The 19,434-nt window shown below is 39.2% G+C and overlaps 2 protein-coding genes across 3 annotated transcripts in view; both read left to right on the plus strand.

Annotated features, from left to right (window-relative positions):
- Positions 1 to 8,169, plus strand: part of LOC6575757 (Down syndrome cell adhesion molecule-like protein Dscam2) — a gene marked incomplete at its 5' end in the record, with an annotated part of 63,315 nt that extends 55,146 nt beyond the window's left edge. The window contains one exon of the mRNA XM_002001725.4: positions 7,029 to 8,169. Coding sequence (XP_002001761.3) covers positions 7,029 to 7,213 — 185 coding nt within the window. The remainder of the gene's footprint in view (positions 1 to 7,028) is intronic.
- Positions 8,170 to 15,800: 7,631 nt separating this feature from the next.
- Positions 15,801 to 18,666, plus strand: LOC6575760 (MAM and LDL-receptor class A domain-containing protein 1). 2 transcript variants are annotated; one of them, XM_044008809.1, is made up of 4 exons: positions 15,801 to 16,080; positions 16,168 to 16,708; positions 16,789 to 17,507; positions 18,139 to 18,666. In XM_044008809.1, exons 1-4 carry the CDS (start codon positions 15,828 to 15,830, stop codon positions 18,489 to 18,491), a joined length of 1,866 nt encoding a protein of 621 aa, XP_043864744.1. In that variant the 5' UTR covers positions 15,801 to 15,827; the 3' UTR covers positions 18,492 to 18,666. The 2 variants fall into 2 exon arrangements, with proteins under 2 accessions (XP_043864744.1, XP_043864745.1); XM_044008810.1 differs by having other exon boundaries at positions 18,142 to 18,666.
- The last annotated feature ends 768 nt before the right edge of the window (positions 18,667 to 19,434 follow it).

A 19,434-nucleotide genomic window follows, 5' to 3' on the forward strand; every position in this document is an offset into this window, starting at 1 on the left:
ATATTGCTCTGGCTATGCGTGTGTGTGTGTGTGCGTGTGTGGGTGTGTGTAAGCCGCATGTGTGCTGTATTTGTGTTATCTTTACGGTTTATGAGCGAGCACAGCCGAAAGAATATATATGTATAAACAAAAACAAAAAAAAATGGCATTTTTTCGACATGTTGCGGGTTTTTATTGCCCGACTGCGGCAGGACGAAAAACAGGACTCACAAACAGGATGTGGCAGACGCGCTATGCTTATTGCTATTGTTGCTATTGTTGTTGTTGTTGTTGTTGTTGCCTTGGTGTCCATGCTTAAAATTTTGTTATTTGTAATGCGTGTCTGGCCCGCTCCATGTCTGTCTGTGTGCGTGTGTGTGTGTGCGTTCGTGCGTATGTATAAAATGCAAAAGCAAAACACAAATACAACAATTTTGTGGCTGCTGTTGCATAACAAAACACTGACCACGCCCACTCGCTACACTCTCAGCGGCTAAACGCAAAAAAAAATTCAAAATTTTTATTTTGTTTTTGTTGTGCGCCGAAACTAAGAAATGCGCAACAACAATAACAATAACAACAGTTGGCAAATGTCAAACTGCCATATAAGCAGCGTCCCAGTTGTTCACACACACACACACAGGCACACTCACACACACACATATTTGGAGAGAGGGAGAACCACATGCATGTCAATAAAATGCAGCAGGAAACGCCCCACGAGTGCCGTCAAAAGCAACTAAAAGCTGTATGTGTGTGTGTGTGTGTGTGTGTGTATGTATGTGCATGTGCGTGTGTGTGCAGTAAGTCAGGAAGTTAGTAAAAGTAGGTGGTATCGAAGAGAGGCGTTGGGGCGTGGAGCGTGGAGCACATTGACAGTGCTACAATATGCAAATACATCTTCATTACATTGATGTGTCAGCTTATGCACAGCTGCGTATATGTGTGTGCATGTGCGTGTGTGTGTGCGTATGTGTGTGTATGGCAACATGTTTAAAAGCTTTTACACTTGCCAAGTGAAGCTGCAAAGCTGCAGCACAGCTGAACTGACTTTTGTGCCAGAGCAAAAGCAGCTGCTGCATTAAGAGCTGCAGCGAGCACAGGGTGCGGGGTAAATGGATGGAGGGGCACAGAGGCGGGGCACAGAACGAGGCGAGAGCAAATCTGCGGCAGCAAAAGACGACGTAAAAAAAAAAAAAAAAAAAATTGAAATGTTTTTTTCTTCTATTTTGTGGGTAAGATAAACTGAAGAGTCCAGCGGGGGACGGGAAAAGGCGGCAGTGCGGCTGTGGGGGTGGAGGTGGTTAACTGATTGATTATGCAGACTTTTGTGTCAGTTGCTGGCGAATTTTCGCACATGAAGCTTAATTCATCATTAAATCAGTGAGAGCGAAAAAAAATGAGGGAAACGGGGAGGCAAGCGAAAGGGAGACGAAATAAATTGACGAATGTGGGACGATGAAAGATGATGGCAGCACATACATATATACATATATATATTCTTTTTGGTATGAAAATGATGGGAGGAAACTTGAGCTTAACAGTTTTTGTGCAATATTTATGGGAGATTATTAAAGTTGACTACCAAAAAAAAAAAAAATTATTGAAACAACCATTAGCTTGAAAATTAAAAAAAAGACAAAAAAAAAAAAAGAATAGATGGGATAGTTCAACTTTCATAGTAAAATTCTTGATCAGAACAATTTCCATATGCTCCAAAAGTGTGGGCTTTAAGCAATCACTTAAACAATTTATCAACTGCAACAGGAAAGAGATTTGAAAATTGAGACGCATAAAGGCAGCACACTTGCTCTTGTCTCTCTTTCAGTTTATAAAAGCACATGCAGAGTTTATATTACAGAGCATACAGAGAGAGTAACAGTAGTAGTAGAAGAAGAAGTTAAAACATTCTCTAAAAGCTGGTAAAACAAAAGAATTTCAGTCTGTGAGTGTGTGTAAACAGTGTGTGTGCATAGATTGAGCAACAACATTTTTTTTTTTTCATCAAGTAGATATGCATTTAAGCTGTGAAATAACATTTTTGCTTGAGATCGAACGTTGGCATGATTTTTATGAAAAATCTGAGTAGTGAGAGGCTGAGAGCGAGAAAAATTTGGAATATCTTAAGTCGAAGTTAACGGAGAACTAAAAGATGTGACACAGTAGAGTTAAAGAGAACTATGAGCTGGGAAGCTACTTTGCTTTATTTAGAAATCAATTTTGATATGTGATATACCTATAGAATAGATTTGACCTATACAGAGAGTAATATTGCTACACGTGTAGTCAATCATAAATGTCAATCGATCAACTAAGACTCCCATTTCTACTCTATAAAAAGTAGTTTCAAATCTCCTCAACTCCTCAACTGTACAGTAGCTTGTCGATAAAGAGTCTCTTACCTACTCAAGCTTCCATGCCACATTTCAAGAGTCACGATATATTGCCCACTCTAAGCATAAACGAGTCATTGAAATTGTTTTCGAGTCAAGTTAAGGCCCTCTAATCATGCTAATCGTATGGCCAATAACTCTTGACTTTATGTGCCCAAAGACGGTGCAGGAGGCCCTTGGATAGTGGCCGTAAAATAGTGCATTTGGCTTTTAGGCCAGAGCCAATAAATGTTGCCAACGACGAGTGACGCACAACTTATTCAAAGCGCCATAAAATCACGTTGCTGCGGGGAGAGAGTCTAGAGTGGGGAGTGAGGAGTGGGGAGTGGGGGGAGCCCTTGGTTAAGCTCGCATAAATCATGAGTTGGCGAAAGACCCGGAGCCGAGACTGTGAGCCAAGGGTACTAAACACACACTAAGTGGATTTGAGAGTGAAAAAAAAAAGATATGAAATGAAAAGGAGTCGAAGAGGCAACAATGATAAGCGACTCGCCTAGACTCTGCTTTGCTCTGTGTATGTGTGTGTGTGTGTGTGTGTGCTTGTGTTTGTGTTTGTGTTTGTCTTGTGGCTAAACTCTGCTGCAATTTGTTTACTTTCGACATTTTTTGAAAAATCTACTCATACGAATGGCAGGAAAAAACGGGTTATTACGAGCTTAGAGTCCAGTAACAGAGAGACGGACGCACGGACAGACAGACAGACAGACAGACGGACACCAGGGCCCAGGGCCCAGGGCGGGCAGCAAAATTTGCATGAAGAAGTCAAATATAAGCGAATGCAGAATAAAACAGTTGCTAACTGAGTGCCAATTGGAGTTTTACAGCCGTGCTAAGAGATACCCTATAAACTATTTTCATATAAGTACTATATAACCAGGAAACTCTTTTAGTGAAATGTATATAAATATATTTAATACTAAATGAAGAGGTAGATTTACTTGCAGTCAATCAAAGTATTGATGCGAAGATATAGTAATAGTAAATACTAAAAAAATACTATACCATAAATAGATTGTTGATGAAAGGGCTGAGTATTAAATACAAAATAAACACTTGAAAAAAATAATTTAAAAATTTTATAATAAATATATATATTCGACAGGAAATTTTACTATAAGCCAACCAAAATGTTACAAACTGATTGATAAGCATACCCCATATACCCCATTGCAAGTGCTGTGCAGGGCATAACAAGATAGACAAACTGTCCAGCAGTGCGTATACTTAACGCAAAAACGATTAAGTTGTTTCAACTCGATTCGATTTCAGAATTCCAAATTGAAAAACAGCAAAAAAGGGAGAAAATGTAGTCGGAAAAGCCCAGCATCACTATATCTGGTATGCGTGTGTGAGTAGGCGTGGCATGCATAAAGTTATGCGCATAATACGCACAGCTCACGTATTGGCCATAAAATACGATGGCAGAAAGCGCCGGCAACAAAAAAAAAAAAAAAAAAAAAAAACTGAGGGGAAATCCTAAAGAGTTGAAAAATCTAAAGAAAATTCTTAGAGAAAAAAGCAAAAGCAAATGGGAAATGTAAAATGAAATGAAAAACATCGAAACGAAAAGCGGATTCACTTTTTCCTCTCTTTCTTTGGGCTGACTTTTTGGCCTGCTTTCGCTTGCAGCCTTTTAGCTTCTCTTCTGGCCATTTGAGCTGCTGCTTCTGCTGCTGCTGCTGCTGGTTTTTTGGGTCAAGTTTATGCAGATGCCGACAAGCGCGCTTAGAAATTTTCGCACGCCCCGCGCAGGGGGCGGGGTAGCGGCTGGCACTGTTTGGGCATGTTAAAGAGCAGTTGTTAAAAAGGATTTACCGTTTTATATTTGTATGGGCGGCATGAGAGTCTCTGTGTATATGTGTGTGTCAGTTTGGCAAGCCGAAAAACGCCAACACACATTGGTATGTGGCCAAAAGAGAGGGATAGAGAGAGAGAGAGAGAGAGAGAGAGAGAGAGAGAGAGGAAGAGAGGGTGGCGACACATTTCAATGCGGCGATTTCGTTTTTGAAATTCAAATTCCAATAAATTTTCCAGCGATTTGCCAAAGAGAAAGAGATAGGCATAGAGAGAGGGTGATCGGGTGAGGGCGGGGGGGGGGGGGGGATAGAAAACCTTTTTGGCTCGCATTTACAATCTGATTTAAACATTTGAAACAGCGCCACTGCGTCCTGCTTAAATATGCAACAATTTGTAGACAAAGATGTCGTTGTCTCTGTGACTCTTGTGATTCGAAATTAATGCGCTGTTTACACACGCACACACACACACACACTTGTGCAATCCCCGAGGAGCGAGAGCTGAACCGTGTTCCGGTTTACGGTCAATAGCCTGCGGCATATGTATATTTGCAGCTGCACTTTAGGCCTCTGCCGCTGCTCTGACCCTGAGGATTGAAAATGTAATTTTGAGCTGTGGTTGAGCCACGCTGCGCCAACGCCCCCGCCCCGCCCCTATGTTGACATTCAATTCCAATTTGCAGCTCAAAGAACAACAACAACAACGGCATTGGATTGTAATTAATTTTATAACAAGCGCTGCTCGCTAACAGCCACCAGACGGACGGACGGACAGACGGACAGGCTCATCTGGCAAATAAAAAGAATTGTCCCAGGCTAGTCAGCGCCGCAGGCAAGAAGCCACAGGCAACATGCTACATGCAACATGCAACATGCAACGCAGCAACTGCCAAAGGCAATCAGCTGACAATTTTAAGCTGCTTTTAAAAAAGTGCCACAAAAATAAAATCGAACGCCAAAGGGAGGCGCAAACAAAAGGCAGCTTATGCAAAGCCTCGCGGTAGCCACACGAAAATATCTTGTTGTCAGTTCAGCAGCGGCAGCAGCAGCAGCAGCAGCAGGATGAGCCGGTTAGCCGCAGCGCCATTTTCGAGAACATTTTATTCAATTAAAGTTCAGAGTAAATATCTGTATGGAACATAAAATATAAAACATAAAATATAAAATATAAAATAACAAAATAACAAAATATAAAATATAAAATATAAAATATAAAATAAAAATATATAAAATAAAAAAATATAAAATATAAAATATAAAATAAAAAAATATAAAATAAAAAAAATATAAAATATGAAATATGAAATATGAACTGTGAAATATAAAATGTAAAACATAAAATATAAACTATAAAATATAGAATCGATTGTTTCCGCAAATAGCTCAGTCTGCCTCCCTCTTCAGCTCTTGCAACATTTGATCTATTCACATAAAGCTTTTCATTCCGACTGACTTCAGCAAATGAATAAGAAGTGAATGAATGACTGAATGGCTAAATGACTAACAGCATTCAATTACTCTTTGATTGATTAATGAATGGAACTCCTAATGACAGTTCACTTGAAATAATTCCCTTCAGATAATTCCATGAAATGGTATTTGGATTCCATTCCATTCGATTGTCTTTAAATTGTAATTCATGATTGATTAAGGCACGAGTCGCTTACTACTCACACAATCCATACAGGCCCAGCAGTGCTCAAGTATGGCTATTGTTTTTAGCCAAGTGCCAAGTATTGCTGCCCTTTGACATCTTTGGCCAGTTGGCGTAATTTTCATTGAAATATTAAGTATACGCCACGTGTTGCCGTTCCTCTAATTGTAATGCGAGCTATTTTTGTCGCTAAACAGCTCCAGAAGGAAACAAACTTTGAAGTATTCCTGTTAAGTGCAGGTCTCAGCTTCTGTGAATCTCTTTGAATATTAAGTATACGCATTGTTCTAATCAATTAAAATGTGGATATTAAGTATACGGCATGTGCATTCATACCACCAATCGGAATTCGAGCTAATTTCGAACGAACTCGGAGTTCTGCGTAATTCTAAAGCTGACTTTTTGGAAGTGCCTTCTTGATATTAAGCATACGCCCCGTTTTTAATTAACTGCAAATAAAGTCTGTTTGAATTGAGTGAGTGAGTGCGTGTGAGTGTGTGTGTGTGCTTGAGCTCATTCTAGGCTAACAACTCACACTTGTAGTCAATAAGTGAACACATGAAAAGACCCTCTCACTCACACATCAGAGACATTCTCACACACACACACACACATACACACGCACCCACAGCCAACTGCCTATTTAGACATAAGTTAAGCTATGCTAATGAAACGAATTTCGCTAACCATTTTCGGCTTTCTCTCTTCTCACACACATGTCTTTGCCTCTCTCATATTATAAACGAAATATTAAACATTAAAAAACGCACAGCGGACATCATTCAGGATGTTACGCTCTAACGGAGCGCGCAGGCTGAAGTAAGTTTTAATGCCAAGGACACGAGCGAGCTGGCAGCGAATCCTTGCTCAATGATGCCCATGATGATGTTCCGTTTTATTTTCTCTGCTTTCTACTTTCTCCTTTCGTTTTCATTTTCATTTTCTTCTCTTTCTTTTTTTGCCTGCTAACACGCCCACACAGCCGCCCACAGTTCCACACAGTTCATCGTGTGTTTGTTTACAGTTTTTGATTAGCATTTGCTGCTTTCTCTGCCCTTTACGCTCCTCCTCCCTCCCTCGTTTTTTTCTTATAATTTTGTATTTGATTTTGGTTTCCAGTTGGTTTTTAATTGTTTGCGCATGAGTCTTAAGTTTGCGTCGAGTTTGAAGTTTGTGAAACTAATTTAAAACCAATTTTGATTACAGATTCACCATATCACGACGTAAGCGGCCTGCCCAACCCCTACAACATGGAGCACATGGTGGAACAGGACGAGGTGCTGCCACCGCAACAGCATATGTCCCTCAGCTACGATGACAGCTTCGAGGGTGAATATTCGACAACGCCAAATGCCCGAAATCGCCGTGTCATACGCGAAATTATTGTCTAAGCTTAACTCGAAATACACAAGGCAGCAACAACAACAGCAACAGCTACAATAACAACAACAACAAGGCACTCTTATCTAACTCTATTAACACATGAACTGCACACACTCACACACACACACACACTCATACACACACATACACACCATCTCCCCATCAGCATTGCAACGAAATCTCAATATTTAATTTACTCAATTTTTGAGCAGTGGCCATTTTTTACTTGGATTATTATTTGTTATGGATATATCGATAAATGCTAGTTAACGTGTGTTGAGTTTTATTGGCAACGAATTGATATATATATATAGATATATATGTATGCTACGATAATTAAGGCATCGAGTTCTCATTCACTAGTTAAGGCAACATACACACACACACAGTCTCCCACAACCACACACACACACACACACACACATCTGCACTAAATGTTAAATACGAACTACTTATATAGATAGAGAGAGACAGAGTGAGGCAGTGGGAGTGGGAGAGCGGCAGAGCGAATGGGGAGCGCAGTTAAGTACAGTAATACCTATGCTATGAGGTCCCAGTCGCATACGCAAGATATCGTACGAAATTTAATTGTAAGCCATCAAATGTTGAAATGAGCAAATTTCAAAATAAGAAAAACGAAAAGAAATTTACAAAAAAAAATATAGAAAATAATAATAATAAAAATAAAAGAAGGAATTATATATCTCACGCATGTTTTCACGTAAGGCAGCTGCAACAACCGTTCACCATAGTCGTGTAAGCATTAAACGTATAAGAGTATATTTGTGGCCGCGTATAAGAGTTGCTCGCTTCGAGTCTCGCGGCGCATAAGAAATGGGAAATTTTTATGGCCAGCTGCGACTCACGGCAGGACTCGCGCGCATTTCCAACACATGTTTTTTAGTTAAAAATAATATAAAATAAATAAATATTACGTATTAAAAGTAAAAAGTGAAAAGGGAAAAAAAACAGAAAATAACAGTACGACCTGCCACAAAACAACTTAAACCTAAATTAATTTACTTTACAAATTAATTTTAACATATTAAACTGATAAAAAAAAAAGAAGGTATAAAAGAGTAAAATAAAATATTGCTTTAAGTAAATTATGAAACATAAAATAAAAACGAAAATAAAACTTTACAAAAATTATTAAAAATAATTCAAAAATTAAAAATTACAAAAACAACAACTCTGTGCAGCTTGACAACTTTAAATTAATTTTAAAAATTAACAAAAACAAAAAAGAAAAACTTTAATTGATTTAATTTCTATGAGCTTTCCGTTAAAATTCAAAATTTTTAAAAAGTTGTATTTATCAGTTACAAAATGTTATTAACATATTTTTTAATTATAGAAAATATATTTTTATATGTATATTAAATTAAGTATATTTACATTCTTTTATGTAACTCTTTTTTTTTTTTTTTTCGAACTTTGTTTCGTTGTTTGTTTGTTTTTTCTTGCAACTATTTGACGCTAGCACACGAAATGCAAAAAAGAATGAAAATGAAAGTGAAGAAGAAAACGATAAAGTTAAAGAGAGGCGCGATTGACAGAGAGTTTTTTGTAGCTAAGAATTAATTGTAAATACATGTGTAATTTGTATATATTTACTTGATATACAAAGTAAATAAGCAGCGTGCAGCAACAACAACTTAAATATATAAATTGTAGTTAATTTTAAACAATTTCAAAAACATGAATTTAACTAGTAAGCTAATTAAGTAAGCGAAACATGTTTAAAGCAAATGCCACAACAAAAACTACAAATAAATAAAAATCTACAAAAAAAAAAAAAAAAACACGCATCACAAGTGAAAACCCATCTCTCGACAAGAATCTTGAATTATATATATATGACATATATATATATATAAATATACAATTAAATCTACTTATTATTTGTAAATAAGTGAAACATAAATATATATATTTTAATTTCAAAAACAAGAAACAAAAATCGATTAAAAATATATTTCCAAAAAAAAAAAAAAAGTTTAAATTCTTTTTATTTTTACAAACAAATTCAACTTAAAATATATTTATTTATATATTTTGTAGACGAATCAACTCATGCAATTCATTTCAAATCACTGATCTTATGAATATAAGATAAGGTAAGTTCGGGTAATGTATTATAATCTTTCCTATTTGTAGTATATCAAAATATTTGAGAACAAGATCAAATTCGTTATAAAACTTACAGAAAGGTAAAATAGATTAGCTTTTGACTATCTATTTGAATTTATAAAAGAAAAAAATTGGAATGGAGTTTGAATAGTTTTGTCGGCTTCCAAAATTAGTTCTAGCTCTAGTTTTACGTTTAACTAAAGAATTACCAAGAGCTTGCTTGATTTCTTTGGGACCATAACGGCTTTAATAAACCCGGGTGACAGCAGCAGCAGTATCAGCCGCAGGAGTAGCAGGAGTAGCACCGACAGCAACAGCAGCAGCATTTGCTTTTGCTGCATAATGTGCCAAGGCTCATTTGATTGGCATAAAATTTATAGCATGCAATTTGACTTGAAAGCTGGCAGCACCCAGTGGCGGCAAGTATGGCAACGCTGGCTGGCGCCCGGAAGTAACACGACACTTGACATTTTAATTTAATGCCCAGCGCAGACGTCGCTGACAACGCAACAGCAACAGCAACAGCAGCAGCAACAACAACAACAGCGACAGCAACAACAACAAGCTGACAGGCCAAACTGGGAGCAGTATCTTTGTCTTCGGCTCACGTGTACGCAAAATCGATAACTATTATGGGCATACCAGGTGTATTGCGACATATCCGAGCATATTAATTACAGATGCACAGCAATTTGCTCATGAGCAATGCAAAATGTACGAAATTCATTAAAGCATTTGCGACTACTTGAGCATTTGCCTTGTCGCAGCAATGCCAGCAAATATTATCCCAACTGGAATCTCATAAGCAAATAACGCCACAATTCAGTAAGGCAAACACTGGAGGATACCAAGGAGAATATGTCAATCAGGCAGCGTTCAACTTATTCATCTGACAGTAAACTAACAATTTATTTATTTATTTACTGTCACTCAGTCAGCAGCAATTGATATTTTGGGCTGACAAAGCTAAACATGAAATTCCATTTATTAACAAAATCACAACTAATGATTTATTTTTTTGTTATTTGATATCAGAAAATTTCAACAATTGCCCTTGTAAGAGTTTATCCATCAAATTTTAGTGAGCCAACTGCTATTGACCCAATTCTAGGCATGTCTAATGGATCGACAGCAGCTTCTGTTGCTTTTGCTTTTGAGTGCTTAAAGAGGTTTTTTGCAATAAAATCTAAAAAAAAAAAAAAAAAGACTTATAGTGTTGTTAAATTATATCGACCAAAAAATAAAATAAGATTTGTTGAACAAGTAAAGTTCAACAATCGGTTGCTTGAAGTAAAATAATAATGTCATGTATAAAAAATTTAATTGTGAATCTAATTTTTGCACAACTAACAAAGTTTGAATGCCAAACTAACTAAACTAATTAAAGTTGACGTAAAAACTCTTTCAAGGTATTTGCATAAAGTTGGCCGATAACTTTGGCAAGTTAACGGCCTGCAATTCCTCATAACTGTGGCAAATATTTCAAATATTAATTCTGTTTCATATTTATTGGAATTATGTTCAAATATATATTTTTTCATATATGAAAAAAAAAAAGTTTTAAATAAATATATTTCTATAGAAACAAATAATGCATGCAAAAATAAATTTTACATTTAATTTCACGCCCACATAATAAATATTTGCATAGAATTACAAAAGTAAATCAGCAAAATATATAATAATCATATAAAATATGTGTATTTTCAACTTAGTTTCGTTAATTTTAGCTTTAAATATATTATTGAAAATTACTCAACTGCAGCCGTAAAATTCGAAATTTTTAATCAACGCAGCCGCAAAAATTTAAGCCACGAAAAAAGAGACTAAAAATGAGTTGCCAAATATTTTGGTAAATAAAATACGTGCTGGTCCGAGCATATGTCAGGGATCTAGGCCACTGGCTGCATTATACACACACGCACACCCATATGTCTTTGCATGTGTATGGATCTAGCTGTGCGTTGTTGTAAAGCAGGTGAACTGCTGACCCAACGACCTGGCAACCCATTCATTCAAATGCCAGCTAGAGACAGAGAGAGAGAGAGAGAGAGAGAGTGAAAACAAAAGCCTACATATGCAATTCATTTACTGCCATTCAGAAGACGAACTGGCACGCCCACACACCAACACACACGCACACACACAGCTGTGCAGACAGGTGTATGTCAATTAAAGCGCTGCCTGTGCCGCCTAATTGGATTTATGCCACATTTATGTGTAGGTGCAAATTCGTGGAATTGCGAGGCATCGCTTGGTTTATGCTACAAAAATCACAAGCATAATGAGCGTGGCGGAGGCGTGGCAAGCGAGGCCATTAGTCGTGCCACAAAACTCGACTCGAAACGTGGACGAAAAACAATTGCAACTTGTTGTTGTTGCTGCTGCTGCTGCTGCTGCTTCTACTGCTGCTACGAGTACTAACAACTTTGGAGGACTTAAAATGAAATTACGCGAAAACTTTCGGACGCAGCGGCAATGGCAACTTTTTGAAGAGATCAGCCAGCAGAGAGGCTGGCAGGCAGGCAGGCAGGCAGGGAGGAGCTGTGGCTCTTGGCCACTTCTATTGCGGCTTTTGTGGCTCGTGGCACGCACAACTTGCGCAACTTGTGGCCACGGGTGGCCACATAATGAGTTTCATAAATTAACACAAATTAAAGATGCGAACAAGTAATTTACCTATACGAACTCTAACTGGATGCCCAACAAATAGCCAACCATTGTGTGTCTCTTTCTTTCACAAACGCACACACACACACACAAACACAGAGAGAGATACTGACTCGCATGGCCAGTGCAAGTTTTGCGGCCATTGGTTTGTAATTAATGCGACCGGCAGCTGACCGAACGAGGCTGCCCTGCCTTGCCTGCGGTTCCCTAATGTTGGTCAACCAATTGCCCTCGATGCTCCGATTCGCAGTCACAGTCACAGTCACAGTCACAGTGACTGTCGCTGTCACTGTGACCCTCACTGCTGGCAGCGTTGAGTGCTTTTTCTGTTTAATTTTATTAATTATCTGTGTAATCTTTGAAGTTGTCTGCCAGCATCTGAGTGTGAGTATGTGTGTGTGTGTGTGTGTGTGTGTGTGTGTGTGATGGTGCGTGCTTCCACATATGCGTAAGAGTTTGCAGCACGGTTTTTGCGTTTGCTCCTAATCGCATCAGGCAACACTGCCTGTCTGTCTGTCCGTCTGTCCGTCTGTCTGTCTGCACATTGACTGGCAGTCGAAAAGTTTGTAGCAAGTTTGAGGAAACAGCCGCGGGGCATTTAGTCAAAAGACTTGGAGCAAACGAATTAGACAGTGAATGGAGAGCATCAAACAGCAATAGAAAATAAATAACACGATTAGATAGTCAAGGAAAACTGTCTAAACTTTATTGAAGTTACTTATGGATGTGCAAAAGAAATGCTGAGCATAATGCCAAATAACAACAATTATATTAAAGGCAAATATAAGAATTTTCAAGAAAGTAATGAATTAACGAAAAGTTTTGATAAAAATTAAAGAAAAATTTCAATTTATCATTGAGAGAACAATTACCAATGAATCCGCAGACTGTCAGTATCCGAAGCATATATTCATTATAAATGGCATACATTCATATATAAATACATACATATGTATATGCCTTCTAATTGGATGACTCAAGACATCATTACTAGTCGCGTTCTCTTCAGCCATCTGCCATCAACGCGAGCCTGTGTCTATATAGCCATCTCGCTTTCACTCAACGGCAGCATGATCTACATACGTTCAGGAACAGCTGTATTTGTCTTTCCTTATCTCTCTCTCTCTCTCTCTAATGCTTCATCTCTCGGATAACATTTTTACAGCAACACCTTCCAGACTCTCAGTCACTCACTAATACTAGTACAACAGCAGCAGCCAATCGCGGTTAAATTGAACAGAATTAAGAATATGTAAACAGATTCTGCAAAAATACAATTTTTTTAAACATCATTTTTACCAAAGAATATATAAATCTAAATAAATACACATGTAAATATAATTATATAGAGAGTTAGTAAGTATTTTAATACCATAAGCCCATTGATTGGATATGTTCTATGTTCAATATGTTCTAGATATTATATGAAATTCAGATACATTTCTTATCTGGCTAAATTTTTTTTTTTTTTTTTTTTATTTTAATAATTAATTTTAAGCAATATTATGTAATAAATAGAATTTTTATTTTATATATACTTTTTTATCTTTATTTTGATATAACTTAAGTATTTTTGTATGGACTGTGCATTTATTAACTTATATGTACAAAGTAATTGATCTATTATTATCAATTTGTCATCTTTTTAACAAGCCAAATAATAAATGTATATATTATTAATATTTTGTTGCCATTTAACAACATACTTGTAAATAAAATGTAAACAGTTGTAATTTCTGCGAACCTGCGAGGTGTTAAGCGGGATTTGCTCTTTTCAGACTATGTAACTTAGCAATGCGGCCAATTAGGCGAACTTTTGACCCAGAGAGCTGGGCTCAAGGGCCGAGAGATAGCAACAGTAGCAGCAGCTGCTGCTCAACAAGGAGCAGAGTCTAATCCTAGCCGCTGATTGGGCTTATGGAGTTGGTCGTCTGGCAACCACGGCTGAGTGCAGCCGCACTTTGGGAAGGGCTACGAAAATGAGCCTGGGCAATGGAAATGGAAATGGGAATGGGAATGGGAATGGAGGTAGCAATGGGGAAATGCTAAAATGGGGTGTTATATCTAGCCAGCACGCGCTGCGAGGTGTTTTATGGGCCTTATCAGAGCCGCGGACGCCGTGGAGGCCATTGCCAAAGATCTTTTCCCAGCGGCGTAATTTGACGCGCAAATATTGAAGTTTAAAACCAGCAGCGCTAATAAATGTTATAATCATAATGAGCAAATGTTTAAAGAGGGAGTGAAGAGCCGGGGGAAAACACACACACACACTCGTGAACTCCCGTTGCATAAGTTGAGCCCGTGCCGGAAAGCGAGAACGTTGATAAGCTCAAAGCCCTCACAGTGGCAACCCTCGTAATCGCGATTGCAATTATGAATGAAATTTGAATTGCAAGCGAGGCAAGGGCAAGCACAGCAACTGCTACCCACGCCACGTGCCGGGGCCGGGCTGCAGCTGGGCCAGCCGGGAGGAGGCTGGGCGCTGAGCGCTGGGGCGACACGACGGGCAGCGCCTGGTCACGTGTCGCCATTGGCAACGGCGGCTGTCGCGGCCGAGAGGCAGCTGCGGGGCCTGCAACGGAAGTGCCAATAAGTAGTTGTCAATATTGACTGATTATCTCAACACGGCGAAAAGTGAGCGCCGGGGCGGTTCAGACAGTCGTGATTGCGAATCGAACGGAAGTCAACATAAATCACCGTCGAACCGGGGTAGAGCAATAACCAAGCACGAAGGCACCGCTGGGCAATGCAATTATGCAGCTTCAGTTGGCAGCATAATTCAAGCCAGCCGACAGGAAGAAGCTGCTGCCATTTAGCTGCACTAGCACAGGAGACGCGCATAATTGCATCTGATATCAATACAAAAACCCAAACACAATCAAAGTCCTAGAAACCATGTCTATCCCCATAAATAAAGTTGTCCTTTAGCGGACGAGCGCTCGAGTGCTGCTCGCTGACAGCCGAGCGGAAGTTTCGGAAGTGCACTGTAAGTAGTACGTAAATCGATATATCTGTATATCGATTCTAGAGGGGAGAGTAATCGGGGTTAAAACTAGGAAAAATATATTGAAAAATTATAATAGAATTTCTGTTATTATTTTACGTGCTTAGCAAGATTATTTTATATTTTTAGTTCAATATCAATAAATAATAAATAATTTGTAGATGCTGTAATTATTAAATATTTAAATAAAACTAATCGATATATATATATAAAATAAAGATTAAGTCTAATGCAAAAGTATTACCATTACCTTTGCTAGAGAAATGTCTAAGATAATTTATTGAAGAATAGTAATCGCTACTACTATTGGTATGTCTTCTTTTCTCCACTCTTTCGCTCTGCCTCTCATCTCATCTCATCTCTCTCTATATAGAAATAAATTATGTAATAATTATTCTGATGAAGCGAGGGTTATTTAAATATAATATATATAAATAAAAAATATTACGTAAGCCTTTACATCTTACAGTTATATATAAATATTGATAAACTCTTAAATGTATTTAAATATATATATTTTTAAACTTTTGAATTATTTGTATCGCATTATCTGGTTTTTATTAAATTAAAATATAGTTCATAAATAACATAATGAGTGTATATACACATAAATTATAATAAATATATTCCATTGTAAATAAACAATGAGTAAATTCCATAAGTGACTGAGAGTCGAAGAAGTGGAATTCTGGAACCTCTGGATAAAGGTCTTATCGCTGACGACTTATCATCCCAGCGAGAGAGGCAAGCGAATAACAATGAGCAGGCAGGCTTAGAGCCAGAGAGCTCGACTTCAGTCATAGTTCAGATCTAGAATGTTGCGCAGCTCTCGGACAAATATCGGTTGGGCCTTGTGGCTGCTGCTGCTGCTGCTGGCGCTGGCGCTGCAGCAGGAGTCGGTGAATGGTGCACGCTGCATAAAGCCCGATAATCTGGAAAATGGAAGCGTTTGGCAACGACGGAACTTTATTCGCTTTCGCTGTTTGCCCACCTTTATGCTGATGGGCAACGCGATGCTCACTTGCGGCCTCAGCGGGCGTCTGAGCGGCGAGCGACCCTTCTGTGCCAGTGAGTACCAAGCGCGATGTCTGGAGACAGACAAGGCGCTCTATACATGTGCATGTATGCACTGCTCTGATATCTGTTCTCGCGCAGAGTCTGGCTGCCGACAGCCGCCCGATCCGGATAATGGCCGCATCGAGACGCAGCGCGGCCTGATCGCAGCTGTCATGTGCCACGACGACTATGTTGTGGCAGGAAATGGTGTGGCCTATTGCAACGGCCGCGTCTGGGATCGCACGCTGGGTAGCTGTCGGCATCGCAATCATACGCAGAGTCACGCCTGCGACTTCGAGACCGAGGATCTGTGCGGCTGGCAGCCGAGCTACTCCCTGGTGCAGCCCTGGCGACGAGTCGCCACCGTGAGTCACTTCCACTCGTATCGCACGGGTCCGCGCCACGATCACACCCTGCAGAATGCCTACGGCGGCCACTACATGCTGATGGAGACGTCTGTCTTCTCCACCGGCGTTCACCACTTGGTGTCGCCCATCTATCCGCGCGAGCTGAGCCTGAAGACCGCCTGCTGCTTCCGCTTTCATTACTTCATGTACGGCTCGGACGTTGGCGATCTGGTGGTCTCGGTCAAGCCGCAAGACTTGCGTGTGGAGCAGATGTGGACGCAGTACCGCAAGCAGTATGTGCTCGCAAAGCGGATGTTGTGATAAGGCATTTAAAACTACCCGCTCTCTCTCTCTCTCTCTCCCTCTTATTTAGATATACAAAGTTCACAGTGTCGGGCAATCAGGGCAACCAGTGGCTGGAGCATACGATCTCCATTAATGAAATGCCGAGCGACTTTCAAGTGATCTTCACGGCAACCGATTCGTCGGCTCACTTCGGCGACATCGCCATCGACGATGTGCGTCTGATGACGGGCAGCCAGCTGTGCGGCGGCTGGTCCTACACCACGACGTCGGAGCAGCCAGTGGCCCAGACCTTCGAGCCGGTGATCTATGACACAATGAACTGCACCAACCGCTGCAACACGCCAGCCCCGTTGGACGACGAAGTGCGCGACGATGGCAAGTTGATAAAAGCTTGCGGCTGTGATGCCGGCTGCGTGGATCAGGAGAACTGTTGCCCCGACTATGTCCAGACGTGTGTTGAAACTGACAAGGACTCCACAACAGAGACTGCAATTTCAGAAACACCCGAATGGGGTACAACACCAACAACAACAACACGCAAAACAACGTCAACAACGCCAACAACAACAACAACACGCAAAACAACAACAACACGTAAAGCAACAACCACACGTAAAACAACAACAACAACAACGCGTAAAACAACAACAACAACGCGAAAAACAACAACACCAACAACTACAACTACGAGCACCACCACACCGCGAACAACAACAAAGCCCACAACAACAACTCCAACAACGACACCGACGACATCGAGCACTGCTGGGAAAACTGAAACATCTGGTATGTTCTTTCTCTTAATAAATAAATCAAATAAATAGTTATATTGCAGGAGAGTTAGGTAGACAAAACATTCAATATTACATATTTTTTATTTTATTGAAAATTAAGTTTGCTGATAAAAATTTGTTTTATCTGAGATATATTCGAAATAGTTTAATTTGACTGAAACTTTTATTTTTTATTGTTTCAATTGTTAAAAATCTTGTGATCGACTATAGAGTTTTTAAGCATTTTGTTATACAATAACTGTATATTAACTATACAAGGTCTAGTTCGAAGTCAAGTCCATTATTTGTTTTCGATCTCTTAATTTTGAGCTCCTTTAGCTCCTCTAGCTTCAAGGTTTCATTATTGTTTATTATGATTATTATATTATTATTATTATTATTAATATTATTTTATTATCGTTTATTATAATTTATTTTATTTTAATAAGCAAACTCCACGTTGAATACAAAAGTTAGAGCTTGTATGTAAAGAACTTTCCTAAACTTGCTTACTCACTTAACAAAATAAATAATAATAATTAAATAATAATAATAATATTTTATAGAAATTTAAGTATAATTCGTCTATTCTTCGCTTAATTCGAAATTAAACTTTTATATAATTCTCATTATATTCCATTTAGCAGCACATCCCACAAAATCTCATCGTGGCGTCATTTCCTGGACCGTGCTGCCGGATGAGATCAAGAGCGAGAATGACAGACGGAGTGCCTCGAATCCGGCACGTTTCATATGGTTCCTAATGCTGGCCGTTATGCTGATCGTGATCGTTGCCAGCGTCACGTACCGCTGGCGGAGGCCCAACGGCGCCAGCAACGAGAAGGCCGTCAGCTTCCAGAAGACCTTCGCCAGGCTGAAGAACGCCTCCATTTTAGGAGGACGCCGCCACGAGGATACAGCCGCCCTTGTCAGCGACGGCGATGATGTTCAGTTCGAGGAAATGGGCGTGGACATACGCAATGTGTCAGAGCTCTAGCTCGAATTGAAATTGTGTACAGACACCTAACTATAGATAACTGTAGCACCTCCTCCACAACTCTACTCTACTTATCTTAAGCCAAACTAATTGTTTATCTATGGGTTGATGAAAATTTATTTTATTGTTATTACTATATGTAAAATACAATTTAAATCATAATCTAAACAAGTAAGAAGGCTCCAGTCGAGACTGCTCGACTAGGAGATACCCTGAACCCTCCAAGCTGATATTCTAATCAGTCTGGACTTCTTTTATGCACACATACATACACATGCACGCGCTCTGCTGACTGCGCAGTTAGCAGCGACTGCGCTTGGGCTGCGCTGCAATGTGGGCAATATTATGAGAATTTATTTGTTGAATAATTTCTTTTGTAGACATACGATCTTAATGAAACTTTTAGAGCGTAATCATATGGTTAAAATATGTGTACATTCCAAAGCACAAGTCTCTAGTACTTGAAATGCGTTTTTTACAAATTGGGGGCGAAATGGGCGTGGTATCCAAAATCTGTAAATTACAAAATCTTTGTGTCTATTAACTCTATATACAACCCAAATTTGAAGTCTCCAGGTCTAAAAGTGTTCAAACTAGGCTGAAAAAACCAAGTCGATTTTTCGATTATTCTCGATAAAAAAGTTATCGGACGAGTTATCGAAAAAATAAAGCAAACTTGTACTGCCTATGGTATACACGAGTATGCATGCCAAATTTCAGCTCTCTAGCTCTTATATCTTCTGAGATTCTTTTGCTCATACGGACGGACGGACGGACGGACGGACAGACGGACAGGGCTATATCGACTCAGCTCGTCGTCCTGATCAAGAATATATATACTTTATGGGGTCTGCGATGATTCCTTCTGCCTGTTACATACTTTTCACAAAACCATTATACCCTGATTTCCCATTTTCAATGGGTTCAGGGTATAAAAAATATA

This window comes from Drosophila mojavensis, unplaced genomic scaffold, assembly GCF_018153725.1.
Source record: "Drosophila mojavensis isolate 15081-1352.22 unplaced genomic scaffold, ASM1815372v1 contig_36, whole genome shotgun sequence".
Classification (NCBI taxonomy): Eukaryota; Metazoa; Arthropoda; class Insecta; order Diptera; family Drosophilidae; genus Drosophila; species Drosophila mojavensis.

Excerpts from the sequence above, each read along its gene's own strand:
- LOC6575760 (XM_044008809.1), top strand. The coding sequence starts at position 15,828 with ATGTTGCGCAGCTCTCGGACAAATATCGGTTGGGCCTTGTGGCTGCTG. Across the intron at positions 16,709-16,788 it reads TGGACGCAGTACCGCAAGCA|ATATACAAAGTTCACAGTGT; the intron begins GTATGTGCTCGC and ends CCTCTTATTTAG. Across the intron at positions 17,508-18,138 it reads TGGGAAAACTGAAACATCTG|CAGCACATCCCACAAAATCT; the intron begins GTATGTTCTTTC and ends TATTCCATTTAG.